Raw genomic sequence first — 17365 nt, forward strand, 5'->3', positions numbered from 1 at the left:
TACATGCAAGGGTCTGACTATAGTATGTTGCACAGATTATAAGCCCACTGAGACAAAATATTGATTTAAACTATATAAATAAACTTGATTCTACTTCAACAATCAACAATATTGGAAACAATTTAGTTGCTTGTTCCTGAAGTACTGAAAACTGGTGATACGAGTTAATATTATTCAGAAACCAGATACTGTTGGATGATAGTGGGTTAATTAATATATATCTAACCATGCACACAAATAAAAAATACCAATCAACTTCCACTGAGCAGCATGGATATTTACTTTGAGGGGGCACATTAAAAATTTGTCTCAAATTACAGGATGGTCTCAAGCTACCAAGCTTTCTGGAAGAGACACTTATTCAAAAGAAATATTCAGTCATTATGGTAAAAACTTATCTATATAGATATGCCAGTATTCTAAATGGCCATATTTAGTCTGATAAAATACAGGTGATATTTAATATAAGAAGACATCAAACACTGAGCAGTTTTTCAACTTGCAAAGCTGCAGCTCCTGTTTTATTATTTGTTATCTGGGTTTGATATCCTGAAAGAGTCGCCCCTAAATACAGCTAGCCAACTTACACAGCCGAACAAAGGGAGCGGGTCCTCTTCTGTTGAGACCACCATGTTAAACAGCATGTTTCTACAGTAGCCCAAAATGGACAAACCAAACCCTGGCTCTTAAGGGCCTTACACACAGGCGAGTGGTTTTTCATTTGGTTGCAATCTACAATTAACCACTAGATGCCACCAAATTCTACACACTGGTCCTTTAAATGTATTTTTTTAATCACAATTTATTGCAGCAAATTCAGCTCATACTGTAAGTCAGAGCTGTGTTGAAATTGCAACGGTTTGACTTTACAACACTTGTCAGTATTCAAATATTTGACCATATCATATTCAAGGAGACAAAATCACAATCAGGAAAAATACGTTGAAATTTTATAGATTAAGTTGATAATGTGAGTTACATTCGCTGAAGTAAATATAATACAAAATTATATGAAAAGCTTTTGCATCCTTGAAATTTTATTCAAACTGTTGAACAGTGCCTTGGATTTGCAAGAGCACTGTTTCTCTCAGTCAGACCAGTTCGATTCACTCCCAGAAAGGTTTTGGATGGCATGCAAAACAGGATTTGATGGTATCATGTGGTCAAAATCAGAAGCTCCTCTCAGCAGGGAGTGTCACTGTGACTGTACAGTGGTATTTTGGGGGTCTTCACCAGCTGGATCCCTCTCTTACTTTAGTCTAAGCCACACCACACTGGGTTTGCTCTGGATCAAATTGAAGTGCCCTCTAATCGCCAGGCCGCAACAGCTGCACAGCTCTGGGCAGTGCCGTGCCTAGCTGCTCCACAGGGGTTAAAGTTGAAACCCGCATCTTTAATTTGGGATACATGCGGTAGTTAATCACAGAGCTGAGGGAAGTTGAGGTAAACTGAGGGCCATTCATTACCCTACTTTCTGCACACACACACACACACACACATGCATGCATGCATATACAGATATCCGTGTTTTGCACACATGCATAGGTATTAATGTATGTGGAAAATCATGTGTGCGCACTTGAATATTCAAATTTTAAATGTTTTATTTAGACTTATTAATTACTTTGGTGTTCATGAAATTTAGAATAGAGTGAGGTTTTATACACAGATACAATGACACACACACTCGCATACTCTGCCCTCCACTTCTCATCAGGCTTCCCCAGTACTGCTGTTCCTCCTCAGGGCCAGCAGTGAATGTCTCATCTCATCCCATCACACTCCTCCTCCTCCTCTCCCTCCTCATATTCAGACTAAACTAAAGGGCAAAGATGCTGCTCACCCTTTCCTCTGACTCCTCTTTCACCTTTGCTTCTGCTGACACTCATCATTATAAACTGAAGCAGGCTTGGAAGAGATGGTCAGAAACCGTGGTGTACCACAAAAATGGATATAATTTTAAGACAGAGTCGTGTCTAAAGTTCATGACATTATTGCAAACGATTTCTCACCTTCTGAACTGATGTAACACAAGGGTTGTGTTAGCAATACGTCTATCATAACCAGACTGTCTGCACACAGTGACTATTAGTGTGTCTGGCTGTAAGTAATGCAAGGGAATTTGGGTGTTTTCGCAGTTTCTTCAATTTCAGAAGTGAACCCATGTTAGTTAGTATTTTAAAGACAGATTATACTTGTTTTAGATAATCAATACATTGAAATGTGACTTCTTTTTAGGTCAAGTAAATTAGTCACATTTAGTCCCTCCCTTTGTCACACACATACGCAGACAGCTCTTAATATCTGACTCTTCTATACCTGAGCCCTCTCCACATCTAATTTCCTCTCTCTTTTCCCCTGCAGCTGTACCTCAGACCCCACAGGCTATCAGCCTCACTGTTTCCAAAAGTCTTTTTTTTTGCACCTCCTGCAGAGAGTTGATTTGCATGTCCAGACTCCAAAAAAAAAAGTGTGGTTCTAACATCTATTTGGAACCCAATTTTATTGAGAGTTTACTGGCACAAACTACAAACAAACACATACGTCAACGGTGTCAAGTTTTACTGTCTGGTTACGTAAAGTTAATCAGCCTCTCTTCAGAATCTAGGGTTTTCAGTTGCCATTGTATAACATAACACATAAGAGATGTGGGGCAAGTCTTTAAATCAGCATTAAGACCTGAATGTCGGTAAATTAAATATGTATTTCTAAAATCCTCACACTGGCCCTGCTCTTAAATGTTTTTATTGTTTTGCTGTCTATTCAAAAAATTATTTTTTTTTCATTCAATCAACAAAATCACCCTCATCAGCCTGTTCTCATTTCCTCCTGGTTCTCCCTGTTTTTTAAGAAGAAAGTGCAATCAAGATGTGGAGGGACATGAAAACACAGGTTTTAGTTGGATTCAGACTGTTCACACAAAGCATCCATGTCTTCCTTTGGACAAAACATGTTCATCCAATTGGTGAGTAAAAATACAAACAGAAAAGAAGGTAAGGAAGGTACAAAAATGTAGATGTTTTCCAGCATATTTATTGGCTTATGGCTTATTTATAGCAGCTCCCCTGATAGAAAACATGAGAAACGTTCCTATTTAAATTTCACTAATGTGTGTTCATCACAATTTTCAGACAAAGGCGTCCGCTTCGGCATTAAGCGAGGGAAAATACTTCTTGGAAATATAAAAGACATTTTATCAAACTCTGCTAAGCCATTCTAATTTAGTTCATCATTTGCATGAAAATACATGGATGTAATAGACCCAGAAGAGACGGCGAGTGCTGCAGAGGTTGATACTCTAAGCTCGCTTTTATTTTCTGTTTAGCTTCGAGTGTGAAGGAATAGATGTGCTGAGAGTTAGCAGCAGGCAACCCGTGACATTTCAGCTGTGACTATCAGCGTTCATCAGCCAGAGACATTTTGTGTGTGTTGTTGTGACTCCAGGCGACTGTGTTACCAAGCACAATGGTCTGTCACTAAGATGAAGAGTGAAGGAGATAGTGAGGGAAAGGCGAAACAGAAAGGAGGAGCAGACAGGAGGGAGTAACTGTCGAGGGAAAATGGAGAAGGTGGAGATAAAGGAAAAGAGGATGAACTAAACGAGGGGGGCAAGAGAGAGTAAAATGTGGATGATGACTGGGGTGGGAGGTGTATGCATATTGTAGGTGAGTCAGCTGCAGGGCTTAAGAGCAGGGAAAGGTGAATAAAAAATAAAAGAAAGTAGAATATTTAGCTTTTAAAATTGGGCCACCCGTTCATTATTTAGCAAAGGTAAGACTTGAAACTTTAAAACTCTGATTCAGTCTTCCACCTCTATGAATAATTAACCATTTGGCCTTGGACTAGAGGGCAGGGAGAATGAACTGGGAATCAAACTGCTGAGTCACAGCGATTTGTAAGAAATAGAGTTTTTGGAGAATAATTATTGAACAAATATGTAATCGGATATAGATATACTGGCCTTTGGTTTAACACTTTAATCTTTATTCATCCAGTGACTTACATCATCTGCTGTGTTTAACGTGTTCAGCCAGACACCTTTTTTGAGAGCTCCATGGAGTCCATCCAGAGTCTCTTCTCAAACCCTTCTTCCCTATTTTTTCCTCTCTGTCCCTCATCCCTCTCTCCGAGGAGTCACTGATGCAGAACCAATGTTCCAGCATGTATGATGAGGAAGGACTTTGGATTTTGTGGGGCACACATCCTGGGGAATAGGATGCGGTTGTGATACCAGACAGAATTGGGGCCATGATTAGTGAGTCCATCCCTCGAGGCCACACGCTGGGTGAGGAAAAAGCAAAGCAGGAAGAAAGAATGTTTAGTTCAACTCAATTATGTTCATATAATGCAACTAATCTGTATTAGTAAATTAAAATGTGTGACAGGAAATTAGTTTATAATTATATGAATTATAAATAGAGGAGGAAATAGAAATAAGAGCTAGTTAGTATTCAAATTAAGAGTTTAAAAAATAGTTTATAAAATATCTATTGCTGCAAATTAAAACAATAAAAGTATATGAAGTAGTTAATATTAGTTCCACCTTAACCAACGACAACATACTGCTTACATACTAATACATCAATAATAGTGATCAATGATATGACATAATATAGCTTTACAGAACTTTTACTTGTAATTGAGTATTTTTTCACACTGTATATATATACTTAATTAAATGTCTGACAAGTTGAACTGTGCTTCACTCACACATGACACCCTCCTCCCTGCTGCAGCATTAATCCAACGCACCTTTTGATCTTAAAGCGCGTTGTTTGAACAGACATGGTTGTATCGCTGCAGTTGCACTGCATAGCTACTGCTGACTGCGGTAAAAAAAGAACACACACCTGAAACCACCTGCTGCTAAAGAAGCTACCATGCTAACATTTTTAATAATGTTGTCCAGGAATAATTGTGTTTGCTGCAACCACTTCTGCTGCTGCCTTTTAGCTATTTGTTTGTGCATCAGATGTTGTCATTTCAGTCCGGAAGTGGAGTTTTCCTTCCAGCTCTGGACTCCTGTGGATCACAACTTCCTCCCACCTCAAAGGTAAGATCTAGCTGCTGGTGCTAACATGCATTTTGTGAGTTGATATTATCACACTACTGTAAGATGTGGAGGATGTGTTGGTTTTCTCTTGACTGCTATTATCTGCTGTTCTGTTGCTTGTATGATGGCATGTGCAGGGCTGAGGTCCCTATTTCTTGTATGAGTTTGTTGCTGACAGAGTGAGTTATGATGCTTTAGTGGTGAAATGTGAATCTGTGTTATGGGTTGGACTGCTGTTGGTGGGAGATTGTTTACTGTCACATTGTGAACATTGTGTAATAGTAGAGAGCAGTGGTGAAAGAAATATTCAGCTCCTTTACTTCAGTATAAATACTAATACTACACTAAAAAAGTAAAGTAAAAAGTCTTACATGCTAAAACTTATGCTATTCATTCATCTGCATCTCCATCTTCTCTCCATGTAACTCTGACCTGCCGCTGTTTATTGATTGTGGATAACTGATAAATTGCATTTTAATTTGTGTTTGAGAGTTTTACAGTAACATAAGCTGCTGTAACTCAACATAAAATATTCCTTCAGAAACAACCCTAAAACAATGACTTTTATAAATTGGTTTAATTCTTAAAATAAATAAAATACTATTAAATACAACATTGACAGCATGTACTGTAGGGCTGCATTTCACCGTACCTGTAAAACTATGTCGGCTCTGACCTACTTGCTGGACTACTGCATATACTGTATAGTATAAATCTTTACTTTACCACTGTATGTGGAGGCAATGACAATAACCTTACCTTAAAGTTAATAACTGTCTGCTATATAGATTAAGTGTTGTTGTATACCAGGTAGAGGTCTGGGTTCAAATTGTTAGATAAAATAACTGCAATGGTTTTAAGTGTTTTTTCGGCCACACACAGGAATGATGAGGTCTATCCATCTCTCTGTCTGTCCATGATCAGATTGATACACCCGAGGAGACGGCCAATCCTCTTCCTCTTCCTCAGCCTGGAAATGCATTAACTTAAAGAGCAGTAGTGAACTACAGTCATCTTTCTCGCTCACACTATACAGTCCTCTCTTTAAAAAAATCTCTTCTTGCATTGAGACAGACGTGGAGGAAAATGTGGGGAGACAGTCTGGTTAGTTGGGTTTGGACGGACTGTTTCAAATGTCAGATAGCAGAGATTGACTTAAGAACAAGACTTTGAAAACCTTGAGTTGTGGAAAAAAAACAACCCTATTTTTCAAAAAGATGTCACAGTAACAGACAACATGGGCGTCAATGATGACTTATATTGAGTAACAGGATGCAGCGTTAAATAACTGTCTGTGGGTGTGAGTCAGAACTGGAGATTTGTGTTTAATCTGGATTAATGATGACGAAGAGCCCCTATTGGCTCGCGGTTTATGATTTAATGAAAGCAGGGAAGAGGCAGACCCCCTGGAGTGATGTGTGTGTGTGCGTGCAGGAATGACAGAAATAGAAGGAGAAATTAATAGAGAAAGCAGTGAAGGAAGGAGGGTGTGTGTGTGTGTGTGTGTGTGTGTGTAGCCTACCCATTGGTGTTTAAATGAGTGTGAGTGCAAACAGCCACTTCATGAGAGCAACACCCTGCAGAGATAAGACCGGTTAAGTACAAGGCTCAATTATTTACTGTTTGAAGGGTTTAGGAGAATTGGAAGGGCTTCATGAAAATTGATGCTTTTGTTGTTGAGTGGGTGGTGAAGTTTAAACGACGGCCGCTGAGCTATTAGCGGGGGTCAGCTCTAATATCTGAGTGTATGTTGGTCATGTTGGTGGTGGGAAGAGTCTTTTCCCTTTGACTGGGGCGGCTGCCACGACCGGCAGGAGGAAACCAGCTCCTGTCCTGACGAACGATCTGACGCTCTTGAAGGGGTTGAAAGTTGCATGCTGCGGCTCTGCAGGCACTCAGATCTGAAGCTGGTGCGATGAGATGATCTCCTAAATTATCGCTGAGAAGCAGTTAATGGAAACAGCACTTAATGATATGTTGTGATGTTGTGAGTGTGGGAGGCAGCAGGCCTGCTTGTGCTGACAGAAATAGAATAAACAGAAACAAATTAGTCGCCCTCTTTTCCCACATTGTCACTGTAGCTGATGTGAAGTTTAGATGTTTTTTTCTTACAGGGCTGCAACTAAAGATCATTTTTTAAATTAAGCTGCTGAATAATAGGTCATACCCTACGGTGCCTTTAGATTGCATGTTTTATCTGACAAACAGTCCAAAGTGCAAAGATACTTATATTTAACAAGCTGTAACCAGTGATTGTCATTATTTCTTAATTAGAGCCTGACTGATAAATTGGTCGCCCGAATTTGGTCTATCACAGACATATCAGTATCGTATCGGTATCCGTATTGGCGATATGAAAAATTGTATTTTCCATTATATAATGCAAAAACACTTGTAGTTTTTACTGTACTGATGTTAAGCTATTTATTTTATTTTTATTTCTATTTATTTATTTTCCCTGTGTTCATTTCTAGAATTAGTTGACAATATAGCCTTTATGTTAAATTATTTAGCATATTAAAGAACTACTAAGTACTTTCGCGTAGCCATATCGGTGCAAAATCGGTCTATCTTTATTTCAGCTGAAAAATTCACTATATCTGCCACTATATTGGTAATACTGTGAATTTTTGGTCTCAAAAAAGCCATATAAGTCGGGCACTTTTCTTAAGATATTACTTGATTGCATGATTGATGATGTCAATTGAGCTATTTATCAACTAAAGTGTTGATGACTATTTGTTCTAGAATAAATCCCAACTGCAGACTGGAATCAAGCCACCACGGATTTCACCCCCCAAGAAGATTTAATGGGCATGACTCAGCAGGAGTTGGGAGAACCGACGGCCCTGAAACAACAGCACCGACAGCACTTCTGCTCGTCTGTGGTGGAGTTACAGCAATGTCGGACTGCATGTGTACAAATACATGTTGAATTCCTCAGATTCACTAAACTCTGGCAGGCAGGAACGAGATCAAAGGATGGAAACATTCTTGTGTATTAGGTTCACCTGTCAGAGCACCTAAAGACATCAATCATAGATTTAGAGGAGGGTGGTCTGCTGGGAGCCTCATGTTGCAGTCTGACCAAAAAAAAAAAAATGCTGCTGTGTTCTGTCAGGTTGAAATATTCAGTACTGCTGGGATCCGTCTTCAGACTCAAGTTCTACAAACTTTCCAGTCTCGTGAACAACATTAGAGTCTCGGTGCATTTTATCATATTAAGAGAATGAGAATGTCAGAGTGTGCTCCATCTAGGTTATACACTGACTATGGATAAGTACCTAATACAACCTTTCTTCAAAAAACCTAAACTATCCCTTTAAGTTTCTAAGTTGGGGTACAATATTTGGACTACTGAGTAATCGATCAGTGTTTTTTAAAAATCTAATATCACATGAAGCATCAAATTCACACATCTGAGGAGCTGGAACCAACAAATGTTTTACATTTGTCTTCTTTTTAAACTATGTAAGGCTCTCCTGCACGTTGTTCTATTTCCTTTCAATTCTATTGATGTATATATATATATATATATATATATATATACATATATATATAAAATATAAAATAAAAATAAATAAATGATAAATCAATAATCAAAAGATAATCAACTAACCAATGCATGATGTAACAGTGTAAGTTTACATATTTCTTCATAAATTAGCAGGTTTGCATAAATTGGCCATGTATTGAGCTCAGCAAAATTGTCTTATTATAACTGTGATATTGATTTCAGCCCTACTCTCTAACGTCGATAGGTTTCACTACTAAAATAGACTTAACACCTCAACTAGTTTATATCGCGTACTTTCTAAGAGGACATTCAACATCTGTACAGACAAGCTGCAGTTTTCTCTGTATTCTCTGTATTTTATGCATACATTATAATTTTTTTTTTTAAAGGTGTACACATTAAACATGTTTAACTGCACATACAAAAAGGAAATATGAGCATACGTTCATATGCAGTGAACCCTTTGAAGCATTAATGCATATTTTGTGTAAAGCTGTGCCCCTTTCACCTCATTACAAGCCTGGGTTAATAATGTTTAATGCAACATCATTTCATGTCTGTGAAGTTCCACTTTGCATGCATTAGCAGAACAAGAGTGTGAGACTTATCTTATACGATAAGCATTGCACCGCAAAGCGGCCAGATGTTAAATCCCAAATAATTCGCCCTAGATTTAACTCTTGCATTTATCTCTCTGCCAAATCTGGCTCTGCTTTGTGGCTTTAAGACATAGTATTTCATTTCCAGAAGTGGGGGTGTTTATGTGCTACTACAAATGACCTATGGTTTTGCTAGCTTTAGCATGTGTGAGTGTGGCTCATGTTTCTTGTGGGAACTTCTTGCAGAAAGCCGCACTGAGCGGCGATTCTGGACTTTTAGTTGCTGACGATTATAAAAAGTGAAACGTGAGCGCATTCCTGAGGGCCAAGGTAGAGCTGTGTGGCTACACAGCTGAGGGCTTATTGAAAGATGAGCGCTTAGCAGGAAATTAGCCTACAGAAGGATCCCGAGGGGTCACAGAGACAAAAATGCGCACACATAAATGCATGCTCATACACTGCATTCCCTATTCATCATCCCCCCACTGATGATCCCTTTTTTATATGATCATCACACACGTCCCATCATTATGTTAAGGCAATACTCACAGTTGAGTGCTGAACTGTAACATGACCCGGTCTTTGTGTTCAGACCTCGTATGAGTCTGAGCTCTGCAGACTCTCTGACTGTTGTACAACTGTGCTGCTCTCAGGCATTGTGTGCCCCAGATTTGCTGTGGGAGTAGTGTTGTGAGGCTGTGAGAGAGTGACAGCTGACTAAGCTGGGACCAGAGTGAAGTGGAGTGGAGGGGAGGGAGATGGGGCAGAAGGGGGAGGAGAGGGAGGTAGTGGTGGTCAGACAAGTCAGCGTCCACTGTTTGGATCCCTGGGGAAACTGAGCCAGAAGAGACGGGACTACAGTTGCAGCTGTTGTCACACACACACACACAGATTATTCTTAGCCTATCTCTAAATGCATCCGGTGTCTTTACAAATCTAGAATGCTCACTGACTTGTTCGTTGAGTGTTATCTAAAGGTATAACATGTTCCTGTGAGATGGCGTTAAAGCTGAGAGAATATTGATCAAAGCACATCTGGCAGCAGATAAAGGTCATTTAACTGTGAGGAAAATGTTGGACTTCAGAGTATGACACATAAACATAAGAGACAAAACCTTTTTATTCTTGAATTTGGGCTTAACTAATGATTATGTTCAACATCAATTAATATGCTGTGAAATATCAGAAAATTGTGAAAAGTGAGTGAGTTAAAACTATTATAGTGATGTTATGCCACACCAGTTTCTGCAAACTGCAACAGGGAATGCTTTGTTTTAAAAGCATCTTTGTTTTCACTTTTCTTTGTTCAAGTTCAAGTTTATTTATTTATGAATCTCTTTAAGTGAGATTCCTTTAGAGAACTAGAAACTCTCAATATTTTAGACAGATTGTCTCAAATGACTTAACACAAAAAGAAAAGCAGACTTATGTCTAACTAACAATCACACTATGAATTATATAATGCAGTAAGCCACAACATGAAACACAAAAACAGAAACTAGTTTAGGGCTGAACTAATAATTATTGTCATTACTGAATAATCTGAAGATTATTTTCTCAATTAACTGATTAGTTATGTAAAAAAAAAGAAAAAAGCAATAGTTTCCAATTCCAAGATGAAGCCTTCAGAATATTTCCATCTCTCAGCAACAGTAACAACCCAGAGATATTGAGTTTAAAATGGTATAAAACAGATAAAAGCAGAAAAACAGAAGATGGAACCAATGCATTTTTGCTAGAAGCAAAGAATGAATTAATTTAGTTCTGAAAGAGCCACAGCAAATTGTGTTTTTATATCAAGAATGCATATCAAGAATTATTTCTACAGAGCAGATATGTTTGAGCAAAGGATCTCTGCAGCAGGTATTATTTTCTTGGCTTTTGTCGGACAAAGTGCTCTGGGACAGAAAGATGAACTGATTGATGTAGTTTCATATGCATCTCATATAAACCGTCTCAGGGATTGAGTGTCATGAAGAGCCTGTGATGAACTGGAGGGCTGCAGAGTTCGTGTTGCTTTTGTTTATTTATTGAAGACACTGATGGAGTTGTTGTACGGATTTAGAATCAATTTAGTGCACAGTTGATGCAGTGGCAGTGAGTGACTTGCTGGCTTTGCCCTCAATGAACCCGTTAGTCATGCAGCAGCACTTTACTGTAGTGAAGATCCAGAGCAGAGCAGAAACAAATCGGACTGATGGCTACAGCTGAAAGCAAAAGCTGGTTGGCTAGAGTCTCGATATTGTTCTTTATTTTGTAGGCTAGATTCTACATATATAAGAGTAAGTATGTAAATAAAAAGCTCCAGAATAGCAACTTAATGCACCAACAAAGTAACACATTCACCACTTGACACACAAAACCAAAGTCAAGACACAGAGTAACATTTCATTCTGAAAACAGATTTAATTTACAAAGAGTCAGTGACAGTTGTACAGTGCACATGACACAGAATCACTACTGACGGTTCGCAGAACCCTGATGAAAAATATCAACAACAGTGCTGAAAATTACACTTAGACAACTGTAAATAGGAAGAAATAAATGTTACATTTACATACACATACTGTGTGATATGACATCTCAGACTGTGCCTCATGGCATCAACCGTGTATGTGTGTGTGTTGGACCCTTTGAATGTGTGGTATGTATTGACCTGAATACTGAGACAACACCATATGGATCGACTGGCCAAGACACTCAAAAGACCTAAGGCCTAATCCCTGCTGGCTAAGTTGATTGGTCTGGGATCCCTTTTTAAAACTGAGTGAAATTAACTGCTTTTTCATAACAATAAGAAGTTAGAGTATCAGATTGTCCTTGCATAACAGTGGTCCTCTATAAAAGTATTTTAAGTCAGAGCAGGCAGTATTATCTGTAATCCTGAGGGAATCCTCATATTTATATGAAGGAAGCCGTAGTTTGTTTTTATCTGTTTGATGCCACTTGAAATGAAAAACATAGAAACTGTTTTTATTATGATTCAAGAGAATAGATACTGTAAGTCAAAGATGAACCCATCAGTCTGTGGTTTAAATACAAGCGTTGTGGTGTTGTTTACATGTTGTTTACACGGTAAGAACTGTAATATTACTGTGACATATTTATCTGTGCAGAATAATGAAAACCATGCGATGGGATATTACAGAAAATATTTGTTATAGCTGTTGTTTGATTGATGACAAATATGTACAATGTTCTGTACATTTAACTTGATCCTGTCTGAAAGAGATTGGGGGTCTTTACCTCAACTCTGTCTCATCATTGTTGCAGCCTTTTAATGTATTCACCTGTGTGTTTTGTATATATACAGTATGTAACACCATCGTCATAATTCAGTTCATCCACAAAGCTTTGGGATTAAACAAGCCCGTTTTGCATCTTATTCGAGACTGTCATGAATGGGCTTTACATAACGATCGGGTACCAGATGGCAGTCAGTCAGTCAGTACTGGCTGTGCCATCTTTACTCCCTCCTCTCCCTGTGTAGCAACCCAGGAGGACTGACAGTTGACTCAACATGTGCCATGTCTGCATGGCAGAGAAGAAAAAATAGTATTTCTAACATGACAGCAAGCACAACACTGCTGAATATGAGGGACAAATCCCGAAGTTTAATGTGCAGTCTTTGAACTAATCATGCTCTGTATTGCTGTTATGTCTTTCTTAGTAAAATGAAACTAGGCAAAACTGTATTTGGAACCCATTTAGATGCGGCAGTGTTTTAAAAGTTTACTCCTGTGTAAAATTCTTTCCCTGAGCAAGGTGAATGAGACCAATGGTTCAGTTAAACCTGAGTTTCCATGGCGCCAAAGGCCTGCTGGAAACAAATGTGAGCATATGACTGTGTTTAGTGGCAGTGCGTTCAGTAACAGCTGTTTTGTAGCATCACTTATAAAAACAGTAACCATGCAATCCAACAGTTGGTGTTTCTATTCATAGATGCAAAAAAGTGATATATAGTATGTCTTGTAGCATAGGAGTGTCTGTGGATGTTTTATTAGAAAGATCTGTGATGATGGTGACATTCTGAGAAAGATGTCCATTTCAAGGTACCGTCTTTTAAGACATGTAGAGAATCCAGTCATACATGCACACACACACATAAGAAGAAATGTGAATAATAAAAAACTTGCAGCATAAGTCCTCAAAAAAATGTTTCTCTTTAACTCCGCCTCAGACACTCTCCAGCACACACTCGCACACACAGCAAACAAGCTTTAGGTTTTAGGATTGTCAGACAAAATGCTGCCCTGATAATCTCGTTGTGTGTGTGTGTGTGAAGTTCATTGGTTCATTTTTGGAAGATAACTGTATCCAAGCCTTGTATTCATTCATTCATTGCCCTCCAGCACAGCCAAAATCCCCTAGCACCTGTCACTCACTCAGTCTGGCATCACTGGCAGTCTGTTGGCCTCACTGTCAGACCCACACAGCTGTGTTGTAGTCAAACAAGGGCTGCATTTTCTCCAGACCAGTCTCTGGCTGTCTCCTGTCTAAATAAATCCCAGCAAATGGCTGCTGGTGGACCTGGGGGAAGTGGTGTTGGTGGTTCCTCTCCGCTTCAGCTAGATGTGGACACGGCCTGCCTTTGCCCTGCTGTCCATTTGCCCAGAACGGCAGGTAAAAGCTGCCTTTTGAACTTTTAGGAACCAGTTTCTTAGGCCTTTTGAAGAGGTCGCCCTCCGGCAGCTCGGGAGCCATCCAGCCAGGTCTCTCCTTGAGCAGCTTGTCCCTGTCGGGCCGGACGCTGCGCAGGAACTTCTTGAAGATGTTTGTAGTTAATGAGAACTTTCTGCAGATCTCCTGTGAGCGGCTGAGCCGGAGAGGATGAGCGGGGGTGTCCGGTCTGTCTGCCCCTCCGTCCACCATCTTCTCCTCTCTCCTCTTCCTCCTCTCCTCTTCTTCCCCCTCTTCCTGGTCCACCTCAGGCAGTCCAGCCAGTTTGCCCACTAGGTCGCAACAGACTTTCGCCGAGCACTAAGGGCTGGCGGTGCGGCCTGCGGCTCATGAGCGAAGATGTCCAGTCACTGCCGTCGTCCTGGTGCTTCCTGGAGTAGTCATTTGTCCGCATGAAGGCCCTCTCTAGAGAGGCTCTGTACAGGATCCCAGGCAGGTCCACCTCCTGGGAGCACGACGTGGGGGCTCTATGGATGAGGGTAGGTCGGGCCTGCGAGGTTCCCCCATGGGTCCATCAGAAATCCACCTGGTGCAGCGTATCGACCACCTCCTAGTATAATCAAGTCATTCACCCTTGGCTTCTCGCTTTTCACTTCTTTCGCTTTCGACTCCGAGGCTGAAGCCGAGGAAGATAGTTCAGGCTGCTCTGTGTGAGACGGCTCTGCCATGCCTCTGCTGCAAGTTTCTGCTCTCCAGAGATGGCCTTGGACGTTGCATTGACTCGCTGGCTCCTCGGCATGGTTGGCTAAAGAGCCCGTAATCTTCCTGAGTTGAAGCCACGTAACGTAGAGTAGCTGGGTGGAGCAGGATACGGATGCCCGGTTAATGGCCGACTGAGATGTCGAGGTTTCTAAGCGCTGTCTGAACTGAAGGAGCTTGAGTTCTGGAGGGCTCCATCATTGAATTCATCTGAGCTGGAGGCATCTCCGGCTTCTGTCATAGACACCTGCAGAAGACAAATGAGAGCATAAAGAGATGAGATGAGAACAAAATCTAAAAGTGTTCCACTTCGGACTATGGCTTAAGCCTTAGAGGTTCATCAATTCAGAGAGTCTGCGCCTCTTGGTAGGATCTCATCGTCATTCATCGAAAGACTGATTTCCTCACTGACCCCCCCCCCCAGTTCATCATGTATCTCAGCAAGAGCACAAAACCAATTACACACCATCAACTGACCCTATCTAAAGCATTACATACATGTATTCATGAATAAAAACTACAGTAATAGTCCTGCCTTTTGTCTCTGTGTCAGTTAGACCCCTCTCTTATGTGTTTCAGGCTATGCACCTTGTTTAATTATGGGTCATGTGACCTAGTTTTGGATGACAGGACAGGGTCCCATATGGCCTGCGTATGAGAGGGGATCCAACTCATGACAGCTGTAAAACAGACTCTCTCTCTCCTACTCACTACTTCTGCTCTCAGTTTTTTTCTTTTTGAATCCATCTATTTACTTTATTCCATATTTGCTCCCTCCTCCGAGCTCTTTGTCTTCACTCTTACTTTCCTCTCTGCAGCAGTAATCATACACTCAGCTTTTATCCTCCTCCTCCTCCTCCTCCTCCTCTCTCTTTCTGCTCTCATCTGTTTAAGAGCCTATGTCATGTGACCTGGACTAACCGTCTTCTCCTGAAGGCAGACAGAAAGCCCAGAGCCAGCATCGTGACCTGTGTCTTAACTTGTAGCCTTGAATCATTTCACACCTTGACCCAGACTTTGAATCATTCTCCTAATGTAACAACAGGTTTATCTTTGTCTGAGAACGTGTTCACATTGGCAAAGCCAGCAACTGATTGATGAGTAAACCTGTTGGGAGCCATCCCCTTTAAAAAGAAACCTGTGGGAGGACGAAAGAAACCATGAAAGGAATTTTGTAAAACGTGCCGGTGTGTGTGGGAAACTGTTGGATGGAAACTTCTAAAGCACACCTACTGTACAGCAGACAACACTGAATGAATTCTTTTTCCTATAAACCAAGCTGTCTGTCAGGTTCTGTCGGTTAAGCTTCAACAACATAGATAGCTGTCAACTAAACAAAACAGCAGTTTATTGCACATAAAATAGGCCTCTGTCATGAGAACAAACACTTTTAAAATAAAAAACCCTCTGAAAATGAAAAACAAGAACTTGCAGGACTCGCATCTCATTCTAAAACAAATATTATGAACCTTTATTTAGAAAACCACACCTTACCTTCTATAAACTTTCACAAAGCCGGGGGTAAAGATATCCCTGTCTGTCTCACTGTTGTTGTTCGTCTGCACCTCTGTCAGTCTGTCACTGTCTCTCACCTTTCAAACAGATCAGTCTGACGGCCCCTATATGTATCTCTCTCCAATGGGGGGACACCGCTGGGTGTGATAGCCAATCAGCGCTGCCGTCTAGACTATAACCCCCAAACAGCGAAGGGGGGCTGGGGTCACTGAGGCGGAAACAGACTGACAATGAGATGAGCGAGAGGGGAGACAGCGAGTAGGAGGGATGGTGAGAGTCAGCCTGGGGAGTAGGGATGGAAGGGGGGGGGTGTATGTGATGGGGAGGGATCCCTCGCCATATGTTTAGATGTCGAAGAAAAACTGTTGATGGATTTAATTATGGATGACACCATAAGGGGCAAGGGGGGTCGGTTGTAGGTGTAACAACACTAGGCTGTGATACTTAATCTTGAGGGAGCAGTGATTGTGTCGAACCCTCGGGTGGGAAAAGTAGCCGAGTAGGACAACTGACAGCACAACATCATATACAAAGCAACCTATAAGCACCGTGAGAGACCGCCATGTTGCAGAATGTGGGTATTCTGGGAAAACAGACAAATGTAATAGATTTGACAAAAAATCTTGGTATACATTTACAGTAAAATATTTAATTCTAGGTAAATATCAGAAAAAGCAACAATATTTATTGTGAATGGTAATGTCAGTTTATCAGTCGGCAAGTCCACCACTTTGGTCCTGACTGAAATATCATGAAATGTTGCACAGATCACCTGACTTTTCAATCAACACAACAAGCATGTATTACTGTGCCTACAACCTCAAAGATCTGCTAGCATGGCTGTAAACTCTTAGTCCTGATATTTGACTTTGCAAAGCCTGCTAGGACAGTGACACATTCTTATAAATTAGGACCACAACTAATAATTAATTTTAAAAATCATCAAAGATTATTCTGCTGATTATTTTCTTAATAAATTTCACAGACCCCAAGATGTCAAGATGTTTACAGATTGCTTTTTATGTCTGAGAAGCAGTCTAAAGCCAAGATATCCATCCATCCATCCATAATCTATAACTCCGAATCCACATCGCGGTGGGACTGGAGCCCTGGACAAGTCATAAGTTAATTTACAATTACTAAACAGAAAAACAGAATATTTTTTTAATTCCTCACTGATAAATTATTAAATTGATCATCAGCATTGTTGTTGATTCATTTTCCTTTAACCGACTTATTGACCGCTTCACAGATTCTATACTTCGACACTTATCCAATACCCTCCACCATTAACATTAAACC

At 40.3% G+C, this 17365-nt stretch overlaps 1 protein-coding gene across 1 annotated transcript; it reads right to left on the minus strand.

Annotated features, from left to right (window-relative positions):
• Positions 1-11581: 11581 nt before the first annotated feature.
• LOC118328153 (PAK4-inhibitor INKA2-like) lies at positions 11582-14588 on the minus strand. Its single transcript, XM_035661757.1, is given in 3 exon segments — positions 11582-14138; positions 14140-14316; positions 14443-14588. Coding segments are annotated over 3 exon segments (870 nt in total). The 3' UTR covers positions 11582-13591.
• Between the last annotated feature and the right edge of the window lie 2777 nt (positions 14589-17365).

Source organism: Morone saxatilis, unplaced genomic scaffold, assembly GCF_004916995.1.
Source record: "Morone saxatilis isolate NCDOM2014 unplaced genomic scaffold, NCSU_SB_2.0 Contig18, whole genome shotgun sequence".
Taxonomy (NCBI): Eukaryota; Metazoa; Chordata; class Actinopteri; family Moronidae; genus Morone; species Morone saxatilis.